The 24856-nt window shown below is 57.5% G+C and overlaps 5 protein-coding genes across 12 annotated transcripts in view; 2 read left to right on the top strand and 3 right to left on the bottom strand.

Annotated features, from left to right (window-relative positions):
* Window positions 1–8339, top strand: part of SGF29 (SAGA complex associated factor 29) — a 31351-nt gene extending 23012 nt beyond the window's left edge. The window contains exons 5-11 of one of the 2 annotated variants that reach the window (XM_030871665.3): window positions 596–668; window positions 5194–5258; window positions 6186–6315; window positions 6387–6533; window positions 6774–6809; window positions 6918–7080; window positions 8135–8339. In XM_030871665.3, the coding sequence (XP_030727525.1) occupies window positions 596–668; window positions 5194–5258; window positions 6186–6315; window positions 6387–6533; window positions 6774–6809; window positions 6918–7080; window positions 8135–8251 (731 nt within the window). In that variant the 3' untranslated portion in view covers window positions 8252–8339. Of the gene's footprint in view, window positions 1–595; window positions 669–5193; window positions 5259–6185; window positions 6316–6386; window positions 6534–6773; window positions 6810–6917; window positions 7081–7678 lie in introns of both variants that reach the window. The other variant, XM_060285801.2, reaches the window with a different exon arrangement.
* Window positions 3146–12625, bottom strand: LOC115861158 (sulfotransferase 1A1). Of its 3 annotated transcripts, XM_060285802.2 has the most exons (9): window positions 12079–12625; window positions 11635–11785; window positions 10701–10884; window positions 10471–10596; window positions 10302–10399; window positions 9665–9791; window positions 9466–9560; window positions 8790–8970; window positions 3147–8661 (listed from the first exon to the last, which is right to left on the bottom strand). In XM_060285802.2, the coding sequence occupies exons 3-9, from the start codon at window positions 10846–10848 to the stop codon at window positions 8501–8503; spliced, it is 936 nt and encodes a 311-aa protein (XP_060141785.1). In that variant the 5' UTR covers window positions 10849–10884; window positions 11635–11785; window positions 12079–12625; the 3' UTR covers window positions 3147–8500. The 3 variants fall into 3 exon arrangements, with proteins under 3 accessions (XP_069899886.1, XP_060141785.1, XP_069899887.1); XM_070043785.1 differs by having other exon boundaries at window positions 3146–8661; window positions 10701–11785; XM_070043786.1 differs by lacking the exon at window positions 12079–12625 and having other exon boundaries at window positions 11635–11803.
* BOLA2B (bolA family member 2B) lies at window positions 11504–16564 on the top strand. The gene is given in 7 exon segments (XM_070043787.1): window positions 11504–11740; window positions 14181–14400; window positions 14645–14845; window positions 15686–15806; window positions 15809–15939; window positions 16031–16128; window positions 16428–16564. Coding segments are annotated over 5 exon segments (456 nt in total). The 5' UTR covers window positions 11504–11740; window positions 14181–14400; window positions 14645–14839; the 3' UTR covers window positions 16528–16564.
* On the bottom strand, window positions 12761–15732 carry SLX1A (SLX1 homolog A, structure-specific endonuclease subunit). Its single transcript, XM_030871670.3, has 6 exons — window positions 15232–15732; window positions 14639–14690; window positions 14217–14546; window positions 13221–13348; window positions 12972–13059; window positions 12761–12890 (listed from the first exon to the last, which is right to left on the bottom strand). The coding sequence occupies exons 1-6, from the start codon at window positions 15417–15419 to the stop codon at window positions 12861–12863; spliced, it is 816 nt and encodes a 271-aa protein (XP_030727530.1). The 5' UTR covers window positions 15420–15732; the 3' UTR covers window positions 12761–12860.
* A 2320-nt stretch (window positions 16565–18884) lies between the features above and the next one.
* CORO1A (coronin 1A) lies at window positions 18885–24423 on the bottom strand. Of its 5 annotated transcripts, none has more exons than XM_060285259.2 (12): window positions 24264–24406; window positions 23197–23359; window positions 22474–22672; window positions 21200–21322; window positions 20980–21109; window positions 20708–20892; window positions 20441–20560; window positions 20137–20241; window positions 19878–20023; window positions 19705–19762; window positions 19400–19615; window positions 18885–19098 (listed from the first exon to the last, which is right to left on the bottom strand). In XM_060285259.2, the coding sequence occupies exons 2-12, from the start codon at window positions 23280–23282 to the stop codon at window positions 18994–18996; spliced, it is 1473 nt and encodes a 490-aa protein (XP_060141242.1). In that variant the 5' UTR covers window positions 23283–23359; window positions 24264–24406; the 3' UTR covers window positions 18885–18993. The 5 variants fall into 5 exon arrangements, with proteins under 5 accessions (XP_060141242.1, XP_030727536.1, XP_030727534.1 ...); XM_030871676.3 differs by having other exon boundaries at window positions 23299–23359; XM_030871674.2 differs by lacking the exon at window positions 23197–23359 and having other exon boundaries at window positions 24264–24423.
* Window positions 24424–24856: the final 433 nt, after the last annotated feature.

The following is a 24856-nucleotide window of genomic DNA, read 5'->3' as shown; positions in this document are numbered from 1 at the left end:
ATCGTTTTCGAAAGGGACTTTTGCATGTATCTGCCTAATCCAAAATGAACTGCTTGCTCCCTAGCCCTGAGGGACAGTTTTCCCTTAGGCTGGGTGACCTAAGATGACCCAGGAGAGAGATGACAGACTGTCTAGCCACTAAGGAACCTTAAAATCCCCCAACTCTGAGGACTGGGAAGTCAGGAAATGACGCTGCGTCTCGGGAACCCCCTTACAGCGCACAGGACCCCCCAGTTCGCCGGCATTTTCTAGAGCTTCCCTACTCGTGTGCCCTGCACATGCCCTGAGGTCAGGCTCCCGGGCTGGTGCTTTCCAACTCTGAGGAGCTTGGAGAGTTGTTTTCTGTTTGCGTGGGTCACACTCTGGCAGAGGTTAGAGAGTCCTCTCCTAGATGTTGTGATGGCATCTGTAGCATATGAAAATGTGAACATGGAGGTACCGGCCTCGGGGGGCACTTCTGAGCCAGTAAAGCTCACACCTCAGCCCATGGCCCCTCGGTGCCTCCCAGAGTCTGATTCCGGCGGACTGGAAGCAGTGCCACATTGCTGCCAGCTGCCCCTCACCCTGCATCTTTCTCCCTTTGTTTATTCTGCAGTCTCTCCCTATTACCGGACAAAGCTGCGTGGCCTCTATACAACCGCCAAGGCCGATGCAGAGGCTGAGTGCAAGTGAGTACCGTCCCACTGCCCTGCCATCGCCTCCCCTCCACATCCAGGTGCTGGGCTGTAGGAGCCTGTGGACCATAGCCCCAGCCTGCCTCTCCTCCCACAGATAAGCAGATTCTGACTCCCCAGCTTCTCCTTTAGGGCCCACTTTCCCTAGAGCCCACTCTGGCCTCTCTTCCCTGGCCCTGCTGTTTTATAGATGGCAGAAAGGTGTGGATCAAATCCCAGTGATGCCTTTTTCTAGTCACTTGACCTTGGGCAGTCATTTCAGCTGAGACTCAGTTGCTCCGTCATTAAAATAGAGATAATAACTACTTGTAGAATTGTCAACTTAAAATGCGGTAATGCACATAACGTGCCTAATACCAGTATTTTTCAAACTCTTTTGACCATAACCCATGGTTATGCCTGGTGTTGGGCAGTCTCCATAGAGAGACACAAGGATAGTGAGATCCTGCCTTCAAGAGCAAGCAGTCCGGAAAGGAGAGACACCCTAAAAAAGTTACAGGACAGTGTAGTTGGTGGGCCAGCCGAGATGGTGTTCACTGTGCCTGGGGATCTGAGACCCTCTCAGGGAGGAGGAGAAACTTGAGCTGGGGATGGGTAGGCAGACAAGTCAGAGAGCCCAAGCGGAGGACAGTGTGCCAGGGCCATGGAGGAGCGCATTTGTGGAATGAGAACTAGTCCTTGCATGGCTGGGGGAGGGGAGGGCAGGATGTGGAAGACCTCCAATACCTGGACGTTATCTCGGAGGCCATAGCGAGCCAAAGGCGATGTAAGAGCAGGAGAGAAACCCCTGGCTGCCGCACGGAGAGCAGACTGGGTGAGATTCAAGGCTAGTTTGGAGACCAGGCAAAAGATAAGTGACGGAGTTGAGCTGAGACAATGGCAGTGGGGATAGAGAAACAAGGGTGGATTCTGAGATCAAACTGGAGGACGAGTTGGGAGAGAAGATTTCCAAGGTTTTTAGCTTGAACAAAGGGGTCTGATGGGGCTTCCTTTGCCAGGGTGGGAAGAGAACAAAAGGGTGGGGCCGACTGGCGGGGAGGGGACACGGCGAATTCTGGTTGGAGGTGTTGCTTGCTTGGCTTTCCAGCCCAGCCTTCCCCACCCCCATCTTATCCCTGATTTGCAGATTCATCGGGTAGCCATAGTTGGGCCCTTTCCCATTAGTGGGCCTGGAGTTTGGCTTGTATAAGTCAGAGTGACTCAATGTTCATTTGAAAGTAAAAGGCAGACTTTCCCTTCCCAGCTTAACTGCCGGCAGAGTGAGGCAGCTGCTTCTGCAACCAGCTGGTGTGAGCTCTTCTCTGGCATTGACTTAACCAGAGTTTAACACTTAAAGCTTGTTTCATAAGTGCAGGTCCCTTGCAGTTCTGCTGTCATTTCACTTTTTCAGACTCTCAGACCTTCATACGTTCATTCACTAAACAATGAATAAGGTGTCCTCACCTCCAGATAGCACGCTGGGAACAGGAGAGTGGGTGAGACAGATAAGATGCCACCCCTACGCACAGGGAGCTCCGCGTCTGGGTGGGGAAAACATGGTACTGTGTGTGCCTGTGGCACTGACCCAGGTGCTGCAGCACCTATCAGCTCATCTTCTAAATATTTGCATTAAACCTCTTGGGAAGATGAAGAGGTGCCCAGAGCCTGCTTCATGAGCCCAAGCCTGTGATGCTTTGCTGTTCCTTCTGTCCAGTCCTGGCTGCTTTTCCTCCTCCTGCTCTTGCAGAAAACAGAAAGGAACCCCTGTGTCTTCACTTAACAATCATCTCTTTTAGCAGCAGGAGTCAAAGGGAAACAGATCAAAGATGTCACTTTCCGTGTCCCAGTGGAGATGGGTGGCCATTCTGGGTGGGAACAAGGTATTTCCTAACATTGGTTCAGAGGCGCTTCTCCAGGTGCGGCTCTGTGAGGGCACAGGAGAGAAGGCCCACAAGGAATTATTTTTCACCCCAATCAAATAATTACTGTGTATTGGTATGCAGCAGTATTGGATTACTTTAAAGAGCCCACACCATTTAGCCCCTTACGAATGGTTGGGGAGGGGGGCTGGGTTTGGGGTGGGGGAGGGAGGTTAAGGCCCAGGGTTCTTGGCTGAGGACCCTTCAAAGGAAGGCCGGCCAGCAAGAGGCGTTTCCTCTGCTGTCCCAGGTGAAGTGGGGCTCTTGGGATGGCACCATCCCTGAGGGTTGCTGACGGGCTGGCAGGCTGCCTCCCAGAAGGTAGGGACCCACGCTTTGCTGGGTGGTCATCCTGGTTGACCTGAAGCCTCTATGGTTCCGAGATGGAGAAGTTTCAGCTCCAGAAAACTGCTCTTTAAATAGGAAGTGATCTTAAAACATTGTTTCCTCAGATCTCTGCAGTGGCGCTTCAGTAACTTTAGGAAATGGAATATTACATTCCTCTCCTTAGAGATTCACAATGCAAATTAAAGCACTGAAGTGTTAAAGTACTGAAGTACTAAAGTGCTGCAGTATTAAAGTATTGAAGGCTCTGCCAGGTTCTGCAACAGCAATTTCTTTAACTCAGTATTTCACAAACTTACTTGACAGTGGAATACATTTACACACTGGTTCTCAAGTCCGGCTGCGCCCAGAGGTTCTGCTTTAACTGGGGTGGAGTTCATGCATTGGTGTTAACTTTCTACATAATTTCAGACTTACGGAAATGTATTTTTACCACACGTGCTTTACCACTCTATAGATATATGTATTTACAATCTTTTGTTTTCTGAATCATTTATGTTGCAGACATGACGCATGATGCCTCTTGACCTCTAAATGCATCCGTCAGCATTTCCTAAAAACCAGGACATTCTTAAACAACCACAGTACATTTCTCAAAATCAGGAAATTACAGATATAAAACTATTAACTGATCTACACATCTTATTCAGATCTCATCACTGTCCACTGATGACCTTTATAGCAAAAGAACAGAACATTTTTATAGTGCAGATCAGCACTGTGTTTCGTTTTCATGTCTCTCTGGTCTCTTCCAATCTGGAACGGTTCCCAGGCTGTCTTTGCTTTTCCTGACCTTGACATTTTGAAGATTACAGGCCAGTGTAGAATGGCCCTCAGTTGGGTTTGTCTGATGTTTCCTCACGATTAGATTCAGGTGTTACGCTTTGGGAGGTAATAGCATGGAAGTGATGTCGTCCTCCGTCATCATATTACAAGGCCAGAAGACTCCCACTGGTTAAGGCGGGCTCTTGCAGGTTTCTCCTGTGTCAAGTTATTGCTGTTTTCCATTGTGTGATTAATAAGTATCTTATGAGAGATACTTGGAGACTGTGTACATATCCCGTTTCACATCAGACCCACTAGTTTTGGCATCTGTTGATGATTCTTACTTAAAGCAATTGGGATTCTTTTTAAAAAGCTCCCCAGGGCGTTCTGATGTCCAGCTAGGTTGAGAACCACTCCATTAATATCTCACACAATACAGCTTAGGACATACTATGTAAAAGGATGTCCTCCAAACAGGCCCAGCAGCAATGATCAGACTTTGCAAGTTCCCTTTGGCCTGCTGGCTTTTACTCCTCCTCTGCTTTCCTGGAAGCCTAATTGCCCCGTGTACCAGTGCTCACGCACAAGCCCGAGGTGGCTCTGGCTGAGTCATCCTGGCGTCCGATACCAGCCACGCTGAGCTTCAGTGCTCCAAGCCTGTGAGCATGGTGTTCATCCCCCCCTGCTTTGGTTTGCGCAGTTCCCTCTGCCAAGGCTGCCCCTTGCCCGATCTTCTGGCCTTTCTTTTGCCTGATGAGTCCACAAGAGTCACACCCTCTGGGACACCTCCTGTGACACTACTGTGCTGTGTTCTCACGGGTCTGAACCAAGGCCTTCAGAAACACGTGGGCATTTACTAAAGGTTTGCGAGAGGAATGTGCTGGAGAATAAATGACCTGAAGTGGCTTCTCTGCTGCTTATCGCTGTTGAGATATCCTTTGGGGGAGGTTCCCAAAGGTCTAGGATAAAGAAGCCTTCTTCCCACAAGGATCTGTGTGCACTTCTGCCAGGTTGCTTGGGTCCCAGCCACCCTGGAACCCCCGTAATCGAACTCCAGAGGTTTCCTGGGGCTGCAGTCTTTCAGGGATGAGTTCCCTCCACCCCCAGCCCTGCTCTGAGCCGAGACAACTCCCCACAGTCCTCTGGAGTGTCTCTTTTACAGGTGCCACTAGGGCAGACCCCAAGTTTTAACTTCTGTCCTCCGAATCGCAAGAGGTTGTTAGAGCCTGCTGGCACCCAGCAGCACTTCTTCAGGATTTGTCGGATGCACTGCGGCCAGGGCAGCTCTCTGCTTTGCTTACCTCTACAGGACCCTCTTAGGTTTTTTGGCCTGCCACTTCCTCTTGCCTCATCAGTTCTTTTATGCTTTTAAGATTAAAAAACACGTGCTTAGGGTTTATGGTTTCCAGCATCAGGGTTGGTCTGAGCTAGCCAGCCTGCCGTAATGAGAAAAGGAAGTCTGCGCTTTGTGCTTCATCCAGACCTCTTCTCTCCCTTCTCCCTGCCCTCAGCATCCTCCGGAAAGCCCTAGATAAGATTGCGGAAATCAAGTCTCTGTTGGAAGAGAGGCGGATTGGTGAGTTAGAGACGACCAGGCCGGCATTCCTGGACCAGGCGGAGTGAGGGTTCCTGAGAGCAGCAGTCAGGTCTCCCTGTAGGGGAGCCTGTGACCTCAGCCTGGTGGGATTGTTCCGGGGGCTTCTGACAGAGAAGCGCCTGTGCAGCCTGGGGTGGGGAAGGGAAAGGGGATCATCCCCAGAGCTCCCTGCAGACCATGCCAATTCCCCTGCTCCCTCTACTGCCTGGGTCAGTCACCTCCCTCCTTCCTACTGCCACCCACTCCCATTTCTTGTTGTGGGGAGAACCAGAGCTGCACCCTGGGTATCTTGAAGCCAGCCTTCCACATGGAGTTTACCTACACGAGGCACTGGCTTCCAGAGCCCTCAGGCTGCTGTGGCTTTGCCACCTCTCTTGCCCCAGTGAACCCCCCGTGTGCAACTCCTCACCCATCAAAAATGCTGTCACACTGCCAGCTGGGTTTGTATGAAGTGGCTGCGTGTGTTGAACCATGCCTGAGGAGGTCAGGGGTCTGTCCACATTTGAGAGTTTGTTTTTTAAACTTTTTGTTGAATTACAACATATATTCATAGAAAAGTACACGTAAGTGGACATACAGCTCACCGAAACTTTCACTAACTGAACATAACGGATGTAACCAGCACCCAGATCAAGAAATAGAACGTGACCAGCACCCCCGAATCCCAGCTTTTGCCCTTTCTAGTTCCCTCTCCCTAGGGTACCCACCCTCCTGGTGTCTCACCATCTGGGCGGTCTGACTGTGGGCATCTGGTGGAAGGGGCGGGATGGCACCTGGGCCCTTGGTGCTAACTTGGGCGGTGGGGCTGCAGGCTGAGCTCTGCCAGCCCGACGCAGGCAGGCTAGGGTGGGCCTGGGGGCGGGAACCCTGTCCCTGGTGTCTCAAAGGCTCACTTCTTTCCCACAGCGGCCAAGATCGCGGGCCTGTACAATGACTCGGAGCCCCCTCGGAAGACCATGCGCAGGGGGGTGCTGATGACCCTGCTGCAGCAGTCAGCCATGACCCTGCCCCTGTGGATCGGGAAGCCTGGTGACAAGTGAGGGCGGGCCCGGGGCTGGGGGCGCTGGCAGGGAAGGGACTGGAAGTGACATTTTATTCCACCCTCAGGCCCCCGCCCCTGTGTGGGGCCATTCCAGCTTCTGGGGACTATGTGGCCAAACCTGGAGACAAGGTGGCTGCCCGGGTGAAGGCTGTGGATGGGGATGAGCAGTGGATCCTGGCCGAGGTGGTCAGTTACAGCCATGCCACCAACAAGTGAGTGGACGCCCAGCCCTGTGGGCTCTTCCCCCGTCACCACACCCACTTGGGCTGCGACTCTCACCCGTCTGCAAGATGGGAGAAAAGCAGCTTCCCCTGGGTGCCGGTGGGGATGGTGTGTGAAGTGGGCTCCTGGGCTACTTCCCTTCCCTGCCCTCCTCCCCCGCCTCCTCGGGGCTCCCTGACTTGGACTATGCACCTCCCTGAATCCACCGCTTTCCTTTTGTTTACCCACAGGTATGAGGTAGATGACATTGATGAAGAAGGCAAAGAGTGAGTGTGCTCATGGGGGGGCTGTGGAAGCCTGGGGGCAGCTAGGCTGCTGGGATGGGGCCCCCACCTGGCCATGAGTTGACCTTAGCTCCCCCTCGCCCCCACCAGGAGACACACCCTGAGCCGCCGGCGGATCATCCCACTGCCGCAGTGGAAGGCCAACCCGGAGACAGACCCCGAAGCCTTATTCCAGAAGGAGCAGCTCGTGCTGGCCCTGTATCCCCAGACCACCTGCTTCTACCGTGCCCTGATCCACACGCCCCCGCAACGGGTAAGCCAGCCTTCACGGGAGAGACACTGGCCCCGCTACAAGGACCAGCTGGGTCATGGAACATCTTCCCACTTTCCGTCCCCTTTTCCTCATCTCACAGCCTCTCTGAGCTAGGAGGGTCCTGCAAGTTGGCCTTTGTCTTCTGCTTAGTCTGCCCTACAGCCCTGCCCTCTAGGGCAGCACCAGCCAGCCCTCCTCTCCCCAAGCTTCAGAGCCTCAGCAAGCCCTGAGCAGAATGGACCCGAAGCATACTCTAGTCTAACCTCGCTTTTGCGCTGAGATGGGAAGTTCAAGGCCCAGGGTCTGTTTTGGACCCTTGACTCCTGCACCGCTGCCCTTTCCTTGGCTGAGCTGCTTTCTCTCGAGCTCCTGACATCACTGACGCCCTGGTCACCCATCACCTGATGGGAGTTTAAAGGCTGTTCTCCCCTCTTCCTCCAGGATACCTGCCTGCTGCCCTCTAGGCTTTTTTTTTTTCTTTTTTTCGCTGCGTTGAGTCTTCGTTGCTGCGTGCAGGCTTTCTCTAGTTGCAGCGAGCGGGGGCTACTCTTCGTTGCAGTGCGTGGGCTTCTCATTGCGGTGGCTTCTCTTGTTGCAGAGCACGGGCTCTAGGCACGCGGGCTTCAGTAGCTGTGGCGCACGGGCTTGCTTGCTCCGAGGCATGTGGGATCTTCCGGAACCAGGGATCGAACCCGTGTCCCCTGCACCGGCAGGCGGATTCCTAATCGCTCTGCCACCAGGGAAGTCCCCCTCTAGGCTGTCTTTGATCCCTTTAACACGGGCTCCCTGGTACCAGACCCTCCAGTTATGGCCCATCCACGTAGATGGCAAGTCTCCCTTCTCCCTGCTCTTCATCCCTTACCCTTGGCCCTTTGTTGTTGAGGAAAGAGCTCTGTAGTAACAGGGACTGGGTTCAAACATCTAGACTTCCTGAGTGACTACGAGGACAGGAGAGGCTGGGGGCCCACGAGCCAGAGGTTCCTGTCTGTCTAGGTTTGGGGGGGCCTCGCCTGGAGGTCTCTGACCAGTCACTCCCGTCTGCCCCCTACTGCAGCCCCAGGATGACTATTCGGTCCTGTTTGAAGACACCTCCTATGCAGATGGTTACTCGCCTCCCCTCAATGTGGCCCAGCGGTACGTGGTGGCTTGTAAGGAGCCCAAGAAAAAGTGAAGCGGCCTCGCGGCCTCGCAACCTCCTGACACCCTCGAAGGGGATGCACACAAGATTCTGTGATCGAATAAATATTCCTCCTCCCTTGTCCATGTCTCCTGGGTTTTACTTTTCCAGACCCTTCCTTCCCGCCCAACTAGGGCGAGCTGGAGGCCACCAGGGAAGACGGCCTCACTTGGTCCCAGTGGGCATGCACCCTTTTGGCTCGGGTTCGTCCTTTGCTTCCAGCAGAGGCTGTGTTCACACACATCAGATTTTATTGTCGAGGCCTGTCTCACGCTCACCCTGATGAGCACCACTCAGCTCCCAGCGGAAGTGGAGGTGGCAGCCTGCCATCTTCGCAGCATAGTCAGCTTCAAAGCGCTCATTCTGGGCCACAGTGAAGGTGGATTTCCAGTCCCCAGTGATGCCTGGGAGAGACGAAAGGGGAGAGGTCCCCGTCACAGAGGAGGCCCTGACTGGCTGAACGGCGGCTCTAGCTGCTGCTCCCCCACTCTCTCCCCAGATGCCCGTGCCCGCTCCCTGGGGCAGCTCTCACCTTTCCTCATGAAGGCAGAGATGCTGTGGTCCATGACTTTGGTGGGTATGGTGCTGTAGTTGGTCATGGGGTTCTTCTTCATCTCCTTGAAAGACGTGTGCTGGACGATGTGATCCACGGTCTCCTCTGGCAGAGAGCGCCCCACGAACTCCAGGATCTTCTGAATCTCCCTTTTGGGGTTCTGGAGCAGCAGAGGGGCTCCTCAGTGGAGGTTTGCATTGCTTGCTGAGCAAACAGAAGGGAGGTCCCTTTCTAACCCTGTGGGGATCTGGCCACTTCTGCTTAGAGACCTCAGACCCTGTTCCTTGACTCTGGTCCTCTTTCCCTAGGGCAGGTTTGATTGCCTTCTGCCCTGTGGTCCTTTATTACAGATGTCTGGTTCCTGCTGGATGAGAGGAGGGACAGTCCTCTTTCATAACCGTGGCCCCAGGAGAAGCAACAGCAGTAACTAGCTGATGGATGAGTGCACGGTTGCTGACTCGAGTGCTAGGAGATAAGAGCTATACAGGGCACTGCTGCAAGGGGGCACTGCTGCTCAGTCCTGCGGAGGGGATCCAGGAGGACTGGGCTGTGGGCTGTCATAGGGGAGGGGCGCTGAGAGGGCCTTGGCAGGTCACTGTGAGGTTCCTGCCTCTCTGCGTGTGACATGGAGGGACGCAGAAGCAGGCGGTCTCACCTGCTTTATGTCCTCATAGAAGAGGTAGAGAACAGGGTGGGTGTGACTCAGCTCCCACCACTCCTGCACGTGCTGGTACCAGGACCCGTAGGACACTGGAGAAAAGGGCAGGGGGCATGGACACAGAGGTTGGCATAAGTTGTAGCTGGTGCCCCTCAGCTCCACCCCACCCCTTTCCTTCCTCCAGAGTCAGCCCCACCTTCCCCAGCCATGAACTTCTCCAGGAAGCTGTCCCAGGTGCCAGGGTCAGGGTGCACCTTGGCCATGCGGTAGAAGTGGTAATAGGAGACGGCCACATCCTTTGCATTGCGGGCGACGTAGACCACCTAGAGGGGCAGATGACCCCCCCCAACCCGGCATCATCACCACACAGCACACTGGGCACTAGGTGTCCCACCCTTCACAGCATCCTTGCCAGGGAGGTTCTCTCGGTTTGGCTGAGGGAGAAACGGGTCGAGGCTGACTCACTTGCAGTCCCATGGTGTGGGCGAGACTGAGCTGGGGCTTGAACCCTGCTCTGATGCCGAACTCTGGGCTGCTCCCTGAAACCATATTTTATACTAATCTAATCCCCTCAATGCCACTCTGCCTGAATTTGGAACAAGGCATGCTGGATTCCCACCAGCCTCTCTTCCACGGGCCTGTGAGCCCGGCTCTGCACAGAGGAGTCTCCTTTTCACCAGATTATCTGATGCCACTAGAGCCATCAGGCAGATGGCCCCCGCCTCCCTTAAGATGAGACCAGGCTGGAGGAGGTGAGGAGACCTCCCCAGAAGGTAGGGCCAAAGCTGGGATGGCCCCAGCAGCCTCCTTCCCTGGCTTCCTCTGCCATTCACCTTGACCTTCTGATCCAGCAGCGTCGGTGGAAGCAGAGCCAGGGGCAAGTGTGTCTTGATCAGCCGTGGGGCTGGTGTATCTTCCAGAAGCTCAGCACCTAAGCCGTAGGTAGGGAAAAGCCGGCTGAGCTGGAGCCCGAGTCCTACCTCCCAGCACCCCGCCACATACCTGTGGGAAAGCCAGGGACCCTGAACTCAAGGAAGGGCACCCGGACGAAGATGGGGGCTCTTTGACACTTCTCCAGGTCGCCACCTTGGTAGATCAGGTCCAGGATCTCGCTTACCCAGGTGGTGCCTGGAGAGAGAGGGAAATGGGAGATGAGCAGGGCTGAGCACGCCCCTCCCGGCCCAAGGTGGGGACTGCAGCCCAGGAGAGGCGTTGGTGCCCTCATCACCTACCGGATTTGGGGTAGGTGCTGATGAGCAGGTCACTGGGCCAGGCCTGGAAGCTCTGCAGAGGCCCCAGCCCCTCTGCAAAGTACTTGATGAGAGGGATCCCCTTCATGTGCTCCAGTGGCGGGCGGGAGGTGTCCTGGACCAGCTCCATGCTGCCACGTCAGGGTCCAGAGTGTAGCTTCCTTCCCTTAACAATATCACAGTGGGGCCAGCTGTTGAATTCTTGCTTTGAGGTAAGGAAACTGAGGCTGAGGGAGCCGCTTGCCCACGCTCACAGAGCTACTGAGTGGTGGGGCTGGGATTCCAAGCCAGATCCAGTGCTCACCCAGTGGGTCACACCCAGGCTCATTTTTATTTGCCTGCAAAGCTTTTAAAATCCCAAACCAATTAAAACACTCTCTGGGGATAGGACCCAGAGAGCAGTTTTTTGGAAGCTCTCCAGGGGATTCCATTGTGCACTTGAGAAAACCCACTCTAAGTCCTGCCTGTCTGAACTTCCTGCCAGCCCCCAGCTTGCTTTCTCTTCCTGCTTTGCCTCCGGGCCTAATCCTGGTGGGCTCCTCCCTGACGTCCCCTCCTTCAGCTCCCCTCCTGGCCCCTCACATATGTTGGAAAACTCCAAAAAGGCCAGTTGGGCCTGAGACCCTGCTTGCCCAGCTACCCTCCCCAGCTTGGAGAAAAACACAGCCAATTGAGCAACCGTTTGGGGAGCCGGAATCTGGTCTGTGAATGGGCAAAACTCATGACTCACTGGAGGAGGGGGAGGGGAGGGAGGAGGAGGGGGATTATTCAGGCCAGGCTGTAGATTGAGATGGGCAATCCATGGGGAAAGGGCAGGGTGTGAGAAGCCGGACCAGAAAGCTCAAGCGACAGGATGAGAGCCAGCAGCGCAAGCTGAGGGAGATCCAGCCCAGCCGGCCCACCACCTCGCTCTCACCCGACTTCTCTGGATCGTGGCCTCCTGACGTCTGCGTGCTGCGGCTTAGAACGCAGAACGGCTGTGGTGTGGTGAGGGCAGAACTGCTCTCTGAGCTGAAGGTCTTGTAGGTCCAAAGTGGGAGGGGTATGGAGCCGGCACTGGGACTTGGCTGTTGTCCAGGAAGGAAAGGCTGTGCTACTCTGCTCAGTGCCCAGCTGGAATCAAGCTTAGACCGGCCTGAAAACCTAAGATGTGGGTTTAGTGTGTAGAAAACAGAAGACTGAAACTAGACACAAGGGTGCAATCGTTTTCTTTTTTGTTTTTTGGTATTTCGAGCTGTAATCCTGGCTCCTGACCTGCCCTCTGAACTCCACCCCTGAAAAGGGGGCCAAAAGACAGCTTTACCTAATGGACCCAGTCTAGAAAGGGCAGAGGAGTGGAGGGGAAATGTGGGACACTCACCCTCCTGCTGGTTCCCGGCCAGTCTTGAAGAGGCCAAGGGTTCAGGTGGAAGGCAGCTCAGAGGCCCCCAGCAGCCCAAACATTGTTCCAGACACTTCTGGCTCTGACCACGAGGCCAGTCCAGAGGGATGTGCGTAGGCTGGGTCTTGGGGTTTGCGGCAGAGCCGAGCAGGGCAGGCTCTTTTTGAGGCAGCAAAGGATAGGAAAGAGCCAGAATGCTTAGGTCGAATAACCCTGGGAGTGAGCCCCAGCTCCATGGCTCCCGTGGGAAGGCGGCTCCCGTGGGACAGCACGGAGCCTCACTCATGGTTGGTAACACAACAGCCCCCAGAAGGTGCTTTTTTTTCTGTGGGTTTGAACAAGGCTCTGCAGACAGAGATGAGAAGGAGTTGGGGCTTAGAGAGCCACAGGACCCCGTGGGGGAACAGCATCCCCCCTCTCCTCCTCGGCCTTTGTCCTTACTGTTTGGATTAAAGTCTGGAGTCAAGCTGAGCACCGGAGGTGGGGGGGCTCTGTGTGCAGGGTGTGAGTCTCCCAAGCCCTCAAAGGACTATGTGACTTCAGAGGCTGGTCCGTGCTGGGGCCAGTGGCCGTTCCCCACTCTGTCCTCCTCAGGCCCCAGGGACTGGCAGGGCCTCTGCCTCCTACCCCACTCTCCCACCCCCCAGCAAACACCAGAAGGTACCTTAACTCAGACTTTTTATTGTACTCAAGTAAAAACTGCCCAGACCCACAGGGGGTGGCACAGAAAAGGAGTGGGCAGAGGTTGGGGACGCTGAGGATCAGATCTCCAGCATGTCGGTCCAGTGTTCCTGTGGAGACAAGAGGGCTGGTGAAAGGCAGCCCAGGAGATGGGGTGGGGTAGTGAGGCTGGGGCCCAAGCCACCTCTCACCTCTTCTAATTCCGAGTCCTCCTCTTCCTCCTCGGTGCCCATCCGGCACAGCCAGATCAGGTCTCCCCACAGCAGTGAGTTCTTACAGCTACCAGGGGTGCGGTTGGTAGGAGATAGAGTCAGGATCCCAAGCCTCCTCCAGGCCAGGACCTGGGCGCTAAGATGAGGACTACCGCAGGCCTGGACTTGGACAACGGGGCACCGTCTTCCCAGAGCTAAACCAGGCTGGAGTAGGGGTGCTGGACTCACCCAGGGCATTGGCCCTCTAGGGGCAGAAGCTGCCCTGGCTCCTCCTGCAGGAACTCCTCTGCCAGGCAGATCACATGGGCCCTCAGGGAGCAGCCAGGGTGGGGGCAACACAGGGGGTCTTCTTCATCCTGTCAGAGGTGGCAGGCAAGTAAGAGAGAAAATGGGGAGTAATGATGTAGCTAGCAATGGTGAAGAATTTCTATGGACTAGACACTGTTCCAAGACTTTACATAAAACCACCTTATGAGACATGCGCTCTTGATACTATTATTTGTAATTTATAGATGAGGAAACTGAGGCACGGAGACGTTAAAATACTGGCCCACAGGGACTAAGCTGGCCAGTTTTCTCTGAGTGTTAGCAGCGATTACATAACACCACGGCAGGGCAGCCAGACCTAGAGTTCCTTAAAGGCTGAGCAATCTCAGGCAGGTCACTTAAGCTCTGAATGGCAAGAGCTCAACTTACATTTACTGAGGGTTCAGTAGAAGCCAGACTCATCATCTCAATTAATTTATTAAATATTTATTGGCAATCTGCTCTGCACTAGACCCTGTTCTACAGTAGTGAAAAGGAACTAAATGCCCCAGCAGAGTTTAGAATGGGCGGGGGGGGGGGCAGAAACTGATAACAAGGTAAATAAAATACACAGTATGTCAGACAATAATAAGTGTTAAAAGAAGCCAGGGAAGTGTACAAGAAAGAGTGGCAATTTCAGATGGAAAACCAAGGAAAACCTCACGGAGGAAAAGTGGCATTTTATCAAGACGTAAGGTCTAGGGAAGAACCTTTCAGTCAAAGGGAAAGGGCAAAAGCCCTGAAAGGAGAATACTGGCGTCGAGGAATGGCCGCAAGCACTACGATCCCCGTTTTCGAGATGGGGGCAGACTGGCCAAAGGGTGTCAGTGGGCTGCCCAGTCCCTCAAGAAACAGCTTGATCTTGAGTCCTCTGAATCCTAGACCGCCCTGACCCGGAGACCAGGTGGAGAGTCTTACCTGGAGCACACGCGCGCACAGGGTGCAGCGGGTCTCGGCGTCATGCTCCAGCTCGGACTCGGTGTCAGCCGCGCGGCGCCTCGGGGCTGAAGCCCGGGGCGGCGGAGGCCCGAAGGCCAGCGGCACGTGAGGCGGCGGCGGCGGGCAGAGATCCTGGCGGAAGTCGGCGCGCAGCCAGCGCAAGGTGAGTGGGAGTCGCGCCCAGGGCGGCGCGCGCAGCATGTGCGCCAGCACGCGCAGGTGAAAGGCGAAGGTTGCCTCGCCGCGCAGGCGCGGACCCACGTGCGCCAAGCGGCGCGAGGCCTGCGGATGCTGCCAGGCCCACTCGAACTGCAGGCGGGGAGTACTGAGCTTCAGGGCCGTCCGAGGAAGGCCCTAAGCCCTAGCCCCCGTCCTCCCGGCACCCCCGTCTCTTTTCTTACCCGAAGGGCGGCCACTGCGGAGGGGAAGCCGTGTACGATGAGCACCATCTCCCTGGGGAAGAGAATGAGGGGCGCGGCCTGTGAGCCCCTCGCCCCTCCCCGTGTCAAACCGAATCCCCTCGCCATGGTGCGCCTCCGGTCCTACCCGAGAGGGGAGTCACACCCGGCTTCAAGCCTAGCCCACGAGGCTCTGCCCCCTTCATGGAGGTATGTCCCCTCGCACCTGCTAACCTCAGGCCCCGCCTCCAGTCACAGGTATTCAACAGCCCTCCTCAGTTCCTCTCCCTTCCAGGCTTTCTCTATTCCAACCCAGCCTTGTTCACCAAGCCCCGTGTCGATGGACCAAACCTAGATCATCAATCCCCTTCCCACCCAACCCCCTCCTCTGAGACCCACAGCCCAGACTCACAGGGCTCCGCCTCCCCACTACCCCTTCTCCCCCGCGATAGTCCCCCCCTCGTCACTAGGACCCCGCCCGCAGCCCTGTTTTTCAGCCCCCACGCCGGCCGCGCCCCTCTCAACGGGCCTCCCCTCCGCCGGCTCCGGCCTCCTCCTAGAAGCCCTTCTCCTGACAGTAACCCACCGCCTCTTACCAGGGCCCGCGTCCACTGGTCCGCCAGGCCCCGCCTTTTCTGCGGCCCCCGTTGTGCTGCTGCACCCGACGAGCAGGGTTGACCGTGAACCCTACGTAGACGCGGCCCCGGTGCCGAGGGTTCAGGCAGTAGAGCAGGTAGACGCCGAAGAAGCGCCCGGGCCTCGCCGCGCCCCCTGTGGGGCCCATCGGAACTTGGGGGTTGATTGCTCTGGCCTGTGACCCCGGGGAGAGCTGGGTTGCCAGGGACGCAAGATGCTTGTCTCGGAAAAAGCGCTTGGGGGCAATCCCAAGGTACCCTAGAGGCCACAGCAATGCAGGCTCGTGCACCCTCTACTAGCTGGAGCTAGGGTGTCCAAACCGGGGCGCAGATCCCGGGCTGCTGTGCAGGCGGCGGGTACCAATTAGCGTCCGGCGGGGCCTTATGCAGACTCTGATTGGCTGACTGATGGTAGGTGCAGAAACCGGAGACTGTTGGAAAACTGGGCTTGCAAGAGGGCGGAAGTGCTGTGTTTACTGACGCCTTAGTAAGGGCGGAAGTAGAGACCTCAACGGAAGTGGCGCTAGTAAGGGCGGAAGCAGTGTGGCAGGGGTGCGAGCAGGGGTACTGTCCCCGCTGGGACGTCGACCCTGTTGGGCTGCCACAATGGAACTCAGCGCCGAGTACCTCCGGGAGAAGCTGCAGCGGGACCTGGAGGCGGAACACGTGGTGAGTTGAGCGGCGTGGACGCTCGCCCAGCGAGGGGAACAGGGCTCCTGAGCGGCGGGCTTGGCACCATCCACCCCATTCTGCCCCATAGGAAGTGGAGGACACGACTCCCAACCGTTGCGCGTCTAGCTTCCGAGTCCTCGTGGTGTCGGCCAAGTTCGAGGGGAAGCCGCTGCTTCAGAGACACCGGTGAGACCCCAGGAAAACCTCATTCAGCGCGGCCCCAGCTCCAGGACTACATCCCCGGCCGCTCCCCGAAACCTAACTCACCCCCACCAATGCGGCCCAGCACCGCAGACCACGACCCCAGCGATCCCGCCTTCATGGCCTCTGCTTCAAATATTGAGACTTCAGCCCTCTACCTCTCTTGTTGCCAGGTTTCAGGGACTACAACCTGGGGGACACTTCCAGTCTCCCGGCTCACCCTAGATTCGGGGTCTGCGACGCAGGCCCCAGCCTGCCGTTTTCTAACCCCATCTCTCTCTCAGGCTTGTGAACACTTGCCTAGCAGAAGAGCTCCTGCACATCCATGCTTTTGAGCAGAAAACCCTGACTCCAGAGCAGTGGACCCGTGAGCAGCAGAAATAAGGGACCCGGACCTGCACATCTATTAAATTATGAGTCAGGCCCAGCTTCTGTGTCAGTGTGTGTTGTGTGTAGGAGGGTGGGAGGTGTGCAGAGGCCGGGTCTAGGGCCTGGCTTCTCCCTGCCCTCCACTCTCCATTGTTTTACTTTGGGCAAGTACCTCTCCACACAGAGGCCTTCGTGTCCCCACTTATAAAGTGAAAGTTCAGTTCTTAAAGTCCCTTCCAGGGTGGGCCTCACAGGTCTTCTTTGTAATCCTTGGTGGACCCCCTTGGGGTACGGCCACTACCCACCCGACCCACCCATTCATTGACCATTGCTGGGGGTTCCTGCTCTGTCCTCCTTCAAGATGCATAGATGAGAAGTGCTCACGGTTTTAGGGCCTTGGGCAATTTAACAAACCTCTCCCTCTCCCTAATATCATCCCAATGTCAGAGGCATTATAGAAGATTCCACACTTCCCTTGTTGGTTCCCCAAGCCCTTCACCGCCTCAGGGACCTGGTACCCTAGCAGGGGCTTCCCAACACCTGGAATGGCAGTGTTTTCTGGCCCCTGGAGAAAGTCCAGTGACCCTTTGGCCCTGGGCTTGATGTGGCCACAGCTGACCCTGGAGAGCTGGTGAAGTTTTTCAGGAATGGAGGGGTGGGATGGGCATAGGGTTACAGCAGGAAAGTAAGGCCGACCAGAGCCACAAAATCGGGGCATGTGATGCCCTAGAGTCGACACAAGTGCCAGAGTTGATTAGGCCTTGCATAGGTGAGGGCCCTGAGACCCAGGAGGAATAGGAAGTGTGCTAATTGGGGCCAGAGCTCTTTGGGGGTGAGAAATTGCAGATTTCAACCATCCCACCTACCCTGTTCTCCTGTTTTCAAGGCCGGTTTCTTGGCCCCTAAATTACCACCACCCCCACCCCCATCTCCCTCTCTTGTTTCTCTCAGAGGAAGCTGGAAATCATGGTGAGTAGGGGCTAACCCTTCTGAGTTCCAAGGATCCTTCCCTGAACTTTTTTCCGTTTCCCTGGGCCAGGAGAACTAGTGACTACCCACAAGTCTGCTTCACTAGAAGGGCCCATCATCCCTTTGTGTGGGAGACTGAGGCCCAGGCTCCAGATGGTCTCCTTCTCTCTGTACCACACCCCTGATTGGATCCACCCCCTTGGTTCACAGAGCTGTGGTGGAATCCCTCCCCATTCTATAGATGAGCAACTGAGGCGTGGAGAGAAGTGACTTGCCCAGGGTCACATGGTTTGCATAGAGATTGAGACCCAAATGGGCAGACAGGGACATTTGTACAGCATGCCAAAGGGAAATGGGGGTTCAAAAGGGACATTTAGTCCTTGCTGTGGTCCCTATGTGGATGAACAAAGCCCTGCTGTGGCCAGGACACCCATCCCCAACAGTCCTGTGTCCCAGCTCAGGGGGGATCACCTGCTAAGTTGGCCATCGGAAACCCATTTCCAAGTCCCCCCTTGATAGGGCTTGACAGATTGAGGTCAGACCCAGGTGGAAGCCACAGACAGGGTTCAAGAGGCAGCCATGTGGGGGCTTCCCTGGTGGCGCAGTGGTTGAGAGTCCGCCTGCCGATGCAGGGGACACGGGTTCGTGCCCCGGTCCGGGAAGATCCCACATGCTGCGGAGCGGCTGGTCCCGTGAGCCATGGCCGCTGAGCGTGCGCGTCCGGAGCCTGTGCTCCGCAACGGGAGAGGCCACAGCAGTGAGAGGCCCATGTACCGCAAAAACAAACAAACAAACAAACAAACACAAAAAAAAAAAAGAGGCAGCCATGTGGTGCAGGGAAGGCTCTGAACTAGAAGGGGAGACTTGCATCTTGACTCGGGATCTGTCCCTCAGCAAGCCCAGCTCCTGCTCTCAGCCTCAGTTTCCTTGCTTGTAAACTAGGGTCAGGGCCTATTGCTTTGATTCTAAGCTTTCTTCTTACAAAAGGACCCCTTATTTTGATCCCTTGGGCTTACAGTTTGGAAGATGTCATGTAAGTGCTGGTTGCTTCATCTTCCCCACAAGCAGGCAGCAGTGTCAGGACAGCTGCATGCAAGCTGGTGTTGTGGTTGACTGGCAAAGGCAGATTTGGGGTAAACAGAATGACCGAGGCTCCAGGCTAGATCCCTGAGCAGCTTCGACCTACCAGCTGGAAAACAGAGCAGGCTCCCAACCCACATCAGCGCAGGATGGCTCCCACCCGCAAAGGCCTGTTCCTGTCTGTGGTCTAGGGCGTTCAGAGGCATCTCCCCAGCCCGCCCCTGCCATGGGTCAAGCTCATCGAGGCTATGGAGGGGGAAGCTCAAGTGCAGGTCAGTTCAGCAGACCCAGCATCTGGTGACCAGTCACTGGAGTCTGAGAGGTACCAGAAAATAAAGCCATTTTATTAGTATTTTCTTATCTGCCATGGTGGCCTGAGGAGTGGGAGTGGAAGGGAGGGAGGCGATGCCGTTGGCCTCAGCCGGTGGTCCTCTACTTGGCCTGGACTGTCTCCTCCAGCCTATCCAGGCGCTTCTGTAGCTCCTGTACCGTGGCCTGGAGCTTCCTCATCTCTTCCTCCAACCGGGATACGGCATCCTGGGGGATCCAGGGCTGCATCAGGCCCAGCTCCTCCCTGGCCACTAGGCCTCTTCCCAAGAGCCCCAGGGCTTGGGCCCTTCTGTCTCTCAGCCAGAGAGCTGCAGGCCTATAAGCCTGAAACCTGTTTTCTGAGGCCTCAGGATTATCCACTCCCAGCCCCCAAAGGATCCCCAACATTGTGAGTTTGGGCTGCCCCAAATGCCAGCCTCTTTCCACTGGGTCAATGACCACATCGGTAGCAGCCCCTGCCCTACCCCATCTTCCTGTCCCGATTCCCGGGCTCCCATCTGCCTCTCACCGAACTGGGAACGCCACTGGCCTCAGGTGCCATCCTCTTGCGCCCAGTGTCCAGGCCCCGGTTGATCCTCAGCTCCCGGCTCTTTGGGGGCACGTAGCCATCCTTGAGGGAAATGAGAAGGGGCCCGGCATCCCGACCCCCTAGCCACTCCTCAGCTGTGAGGGCAGCGTCAGGCCCTGCAGTGGGCGGGTACAGGTCCTCCTGGAACAGGTCCGACTGTGGGGCAAGGCCAAGGCTGGTTAAGAAAGTGGGCCACACCACCACCCGCCACTCCGAGAGCCCGGGGAGGGACCCTGGAGCATCACCTTTCTAGGCACCGTCATGGCGATGGGCTCACACCTCCGCTCATGCAGCTTGTAGAATCTGTGGAAGCAGGAAGGCGATCAGCGCCCACAGCATGGCTGGGCTGGGACTGAAGCGCGGCGTGCGGTCGGCACTGCCCAAGGAGCATACTCAGGTCAGGGGCAGGGGCAGTTACCTGGCAATCTCACACTTGTTCACCTCCAGACCACGTTTGGGCATGTAGCCCATGCCACGCTGGGACTCCTTGGAACTGAACATGGAGAGATAGTGCAGGAATGGGGCCTCAGAAGTGATCTCGAAGTACCGGATAGAGCTGTCACCCTGCAGGTGGTGGATGCAAGGGAGGATCAACACGGGCAGATGCCTCCAGCCGTGGTCCTTTCCCAGTCCCCCTGCCCACCTTGCTCCCCCGACCCCCTGCCCAACTGGGCCACCTTGCCACAGAGGTAGACAATGTTGGTGTCAGGGTCAAAGAAGGGCAGCAGGACACCGCTGCTCGTGTCCAGTTCCTGCAGGGACAGCGGCTCCTCCAGGTGCTTCTGTAGAGACGGGCAGGGGTTTATAATGAGCTGGACCACGTCAGGCCCAGGTGCGGTCCAGTGATGGAGGAGTGGGGTAGGGGGCTTATAGACCAACCAGCGGAAAACCCCATCTCGCGGTGGGTAAACTGAGGCCATGGCCTTCCAGCCAGACACTTGGCAGGGCTGGGACTAAGCCTGTTCCCCGCGGGGCACTCACCGTGTCCCACAGCGCCACCTGCCGCTCACTCATGCGGCTGAAACCTGTGGTCAGGATGTTTCCATCTGACACAAACACGGCACGCACAGGCCGGGTCCCCTCATGGGGACGGTCCTTCTCCTGGAAGGAAAGGGAGGGGACCGGTCAGGCATCCGCACGCACCCCCTAAGGGCCAGGCCCCAGCTGGGAGTGGGTAGCATCTAGGGGCCTGGTTGGTGGCGGGTAGGAGGGGCAAAGCTCTCAGGGTCAAGGGTCAAGGCAACTCACAGCTACAATGGTGCCTTTGCGGGGCTCAATGATGCGGAATCGCTTGTCGCGGCAGGAGGTACAGATGAGGGCGCCATCTCGGCTCCAGTCCACGCTGTAGATTGTGTCCGGGTGCACGTCCGAGCCCAGTGTCAGCACGGCCGCCCCCGTGCCCACGTCCCACACCAGGATCACATTGTCGCAACCTGGGCGATGCCCCCAGTGTCAGAAGTCATGAGCCTCCCACCCTCGCTGTCAGGGGACCAGCCCTCCCTGCTTCTCCCCCCGGGCACCTGCACTGAGAAGCACATTCTGAGCTGTGGGGTGCCAGGCCACAATGCCCACGCGCTTGGTGTGGCCCTCCAGGGTGACGACAGGCTCCCGCAGGGGCAGCACCAGGCCCCCATCAGGGATCTCCCACACCTGCAGAGAAGCGGCGAGTGAGTCTCGGGGGCTCCGAACGTCAGCTCCAGTGCTGGAGCCCCCTCCTGGCCCGTGTGTCCCCACACTCACCATGACTGTGCAGTCCTCGGAGCCACTGGCAATGACATTATCATTGTGCGGGCACCAGGCGATGTCCAGCACTGGGGCCGTGTGGCCACAGACCATAGGCACGTTCTTGTCCACACGTCCAGTCTAGAGGACACAGCAGGGCCTCTGAGGGAGGTGCTTTTGCCCTTCAAACCCAATCCAACCTCCCCACTCCCCTCCACGAGGCACGGAGAGAAAAGCTGTGAGGTCCCTGGGAGGCAGAGCGGGGCCTGGGGTGGGAGGGTTTGGTCCTCTGCCCCTGCCCCAGAGTTCTCTGGGCAACTCAGTAGTGCAGGATGGGCACAGGGGGCTGGTCCTGCCTTGCCGTCAGAGCCTTGCCAAGTTCCTGCCATCTCTAGCTCAGTTTCTCATCCATGCCCCATGGCCTGGTACTCCCACCCCTGCTTCCCCAGGTGAGGCCCCCATGGGAAGACAGGCCAGGGCCCTGGGCATGGGACAGGCTGCTGGGGGGTAGTTATACTGGGGCTGGAGTTCCCCAAGGAAGTGTGTGTGAATGATGGGGCTGTAGGGATGGGTCCTTCCAAAAGGACAGGGATGGGGAAGTCTGTCATAACCGGCCCCCCGGCAGGAGCAGAGGTTTGGAAATGGGCTCTTCCGGGGACAGCTGCTGCAGCAGGGCTTCCTGTGTGAAGAGCGGGCCCAGCTCTCACCCCGACAACCACTTCCTCTTCTCTTGTTTCCATCGGACCTTTTAAGGTAACAACTGAGGGCCTGTCTCCCCTTCCTGTCTCACCACCCAAGAGCACAGGAGTGTGCTGGGGGTGGGGGTCAGCAGACAACAGGGCAGGGGAGGCAAGATCTGACGGAGGCCGGGTTGGGGGAGCCGAGAGGGTCTCTTACATCACCCCTGCCTGTGAGCTTGGAACCAGAGCTTGCTGCATTCCCAAGGGCTCCGAAAGTTCCCTCCAAACCCTAAGAGCACTTGCCCAGACTCCATCCCAGCCCTCTTCGTGCTCCCGAGGGGAGAAAGGTCCAGGCTGAGAACTGGGAGGCCTGGCCCTGGGTCTGCAGGACTCACTGTACGTCCCTTCCCGTGTCATCTCCCCTCTAGCTTTAGCTTCCATCCGCCCACTGCATGTAGGAGCTGAAGGAAGCCTAAGGTTCATCTGGCTCAGCTCAACTTTACAGACAACACTGTGGCCTGGGAAGGCTTGGGGATAGTCAATCACCTCATCAGGACCCCCAGGGGGCCACTAGATGACCAGAGCCCCCCCACCAGGGCTCCAGGGACTCACCTTGCCCAGGGGCAGCACCAGGAAGGCCCCTCCCCCACTGGCCTCACAGATCAGGGCCACGAACTTGGGGTTGACAGAGCAGAAGCCACTGTCCCAGGTGTTCTGTGAGACGCGCACGTCCTCATAGCACTGGTCAGCCTTGGCCGGCTGTCCAAACACGTGGCGGAACTTGCTGGAACGGACCACTTGCCGGCTCATCCTGGAAGGCACACAGGTGGAGGGCTTTTCTCCCTTCAGGTCAACTCTGACCTTACAGTGGCCCCCATCTCCCCCAGGACCCTCCTCAGCCTGGCAGTCATGGCCTCAGCTAACTTCCCCAGCATGTCTCCCCGGCCCCTTGCCGCTCTCCTCTGTAACTGACATCCTGCTACGCTCACACTTGCCTTGCCCACACCTCCTCACCCCTGGCTAACCTGCAAGGCCCACCTTCTCAACCCGCCCCAAGCCTGGCTTCTGTACCCTCAGCCTCCCCGGCAGAGCCTGATGTGGGGTAGCACCTAGTGCCAATTTGACCACAGAATGGTTGACGGACACAGAGCCCTTCCTCTCTGACGGGTCACACTCCGGGGCCTCAATGCGACAGCTTGGAGGGTGGGTTCTCTCAGCCTCAGTGTCCAGACCTCACACCCTCACACCCACATGAGAAGCTGCCTAAAGGCAGGGGCCCTCCCCGCCTCCAGGCCCAGGGTTGGACATGCTGAGGGAAGCAGCGTGTAGGTTTGCCTGGGAGGCATGTCCTCAGTGGCAGGAGGGCTTCCCCAGCAGGTCTCCGGGCTCCAGAAACAAGCGGATGGCTCAGGTCCCAGCATCACCTCCTCCACGCACCTCTGCTTCTCGCCTCTGCTTAAGCAGGTGCCCTTCAGTGCCTTCTCCAGTCCCAGTGGAACTATGCTCAGGAAGGGAGAGGCCGGCACCCACTTCTCAGACGGAGGTCCAGCTAGGATGGTTTTCCCCCCGGGCTGGGTGACAGCGAAGCCAAGGGGCCTGCCTCTGGCTCCCCAGGCTCCAGGCCCCCATCCTGGCGCCCAACAGCATCGCCTTCCAGCTCACCGTGGGGCCCCCCCCAGGGCCTCTCTTCCACGGCCCCAGCTTCACCCTTTTGCCCCCCCTTCAGGCCTAGCCCTTCTCACTGGGGGCTCCAGCCAGCCTCGCCCATCCCGTGACTCTCCAAGAGGCTCCGGGGTCCACCCGCCCGGAAAGCAGGTGAGGAGCTTGCGTGAGGAGAAGCAGTCTGGGGGCAGGGGATCCATCCCAGATGGGAAGCCTGGGTCTGGGGAGAGGGAGCCGCAAATCGGAGGTTGGGAGACAGGAAGCCATCGTGCCACCCCACCTCCTTCCCCACCGCAGGTACCAGGCCCGGAAACCACGGAAAGGGGAACTTGGTCTTTTCTTGTTTTGCTCTCAACCCCTTCCTGTCTCCAAGCTCAGGGCAGCTGCTGGGCTCACCCCACCCTGCCCCCGACTGCCACCCCAAAGACTCCCATTCTGGGGAGAGTCCGGTCGGCGCGTGTCCTGACCCCCGGGCTCCCCCACCTCCATCTTGGCTGCGGTGGTCCCTCACCCTCGCCCGCTCCCGGAGCTCTCAGACACGCAGACGGACCCTCCTCCGCGCACCCACACCCCAGGCAAGTCCTGCCACGCGGGGCGTGAACGGGCTCTGTCCCCGCCTCCGAGCCAGCTCGCTCTGACAGTCTGTCGGCCCCCGCAGAGGGCTTCTGCCAGGCTCCCGCCTGCCCCACAGGTGGCCCAGGGCAGCGATGCCGAGTCCCGTCCCCGGGCTCCAGCCTTACCTGCTGCTGAGAGATGAGTGACCCCCCAGACGGAGGAGGGAGAGGAGGAGGAGGAAGCAGCTGGAGGAGCCTGCGACTGCCGGCTGAGGATGCTCTTGTCAAGACAATGAATGAGAAGCAGCGGCGCCCGCCTCCTTAGGGGTGGCAGCGCCCCTTTGGGCGGAGCTCTTGAAGGGGAGAGCCCTTCCCTCCGCAGAGGCGCCGCCTCGCCCCACCAGCCCGCAGCCTCCCCTCCCCTCCCCTCTCCTCCCTCCGCGGAGAAGCTCAGCGCCTTAGGCTGCCAATTCGAAACCAAAACAGATGCTGCTGGCCCGTCGCTGACAATCTGATCTGCACTTTTTAATGTCAAAATGTAAAAAATACCCGTTCCTTCTTCCCTCCTTCAGCCCACCCCCAGCCTACTCGCCATCCTTCGCCTGGCATTCATAAAAGGGCCCATCAGTCCTCCCAGCGGCCTTGGTACAGCCCCCCCGCCCCAGCTAAGGCTATGCTGCCATCTCTTCCCCCACCGACGACGCTCAGGGAACAGGAAGGCGGGGGGACAAGGAGGAGGGAGAACCCTGCACCCACCTGCACCCAGGAAGCCTGGGGCC

Source organism: Globicephala melas, chromosome 15 (assembly GCF_963455315.2).
Source record: "Globicephala melas chromosome 15, mGloMel1.2, whole genome shotgun sequence".
Taxonomy (NCBI): domain Eukaryota; kingdom Metazoa; phylum Chordata; class Mammalia; order Artiodactyla; family Delphinidae; genus Globicephala; species Globicephala melas.
The sequence above is the reverse complement of the archived record's forward strand: the minus strand, read 5'-3'. Positions and strand labels throughout refer to the sequence as shown.

Excerpts from the sequence above, each read along its gene's own strand:
- CORO1A (XM_060285259.2), bottom strand. The coding sequence starts at position 23,282 with ATGCTGGGACCTGAGCCATCCGCTTGTTTCTGGAGCCCGGAGACCTGC. Across the intron at positions 21,110-21,199 it reads CCGAGGACTGCACAGTCATG|GTGTGGGAGATCCCTGATGG; the intron begins GTGAGTGTGGGG and ends GCTTCTCTGCAG. Across the intron at positions 19,099-19,399 it reads CCAGTGGCGTTCCCAGTTCG|GATGCCGTATCCCGGTTGGA; the intron begins GTGAGAGGCAGA and ends TGGATCCCCCAG.
- LOC115861158 (XM_070043785.1), bottom strand. The coding sequence starts at position 10,848 with ATGGAGCTGGTCCAGGACACCTCCCGCCCGCCACTGGAGCACATGAAG. Across the intron at positions 10,400-10,470 it reads GGTCCCTGGCTTTCCCACAG|GTGCTGAGCTTCTGGAAGAT; the intron begins GTATGTGGCGGG and ends CCTACGGCTTAG. Across the intron at positions 9,792-10,301 it reads TGCTGGATCAGAAGGTCAAG|GTGGTCTACGTCGCCCGCAA; the intron begins GTGAATGGCAGA and ends CTGCCCCTCTAG.
- SLX1A (XM_030871670.3), bottom strand. The coding sequence starts at position 15,419 with ATGGGCCCCACAGGGGGCGCGGCGAGGCCCGGGCGCTTCTTCGGCGTC. Across the intron at positions 13,349-14,216 it reads TGTGCGCGCGTGTGCTCCAG|GATGAAGAAGACCCCCTGTG; the intron begins GTAAGACTCTCC and ends CACCTCTGACAG. Across the intron at positions 12,891-12,971 it reads AGGACTCGGAATTAGAAGAG|GAACACTGGACCGACATGCT; the intron begins GTGAGAGGTGGC and ends TTGTCTCCACAG.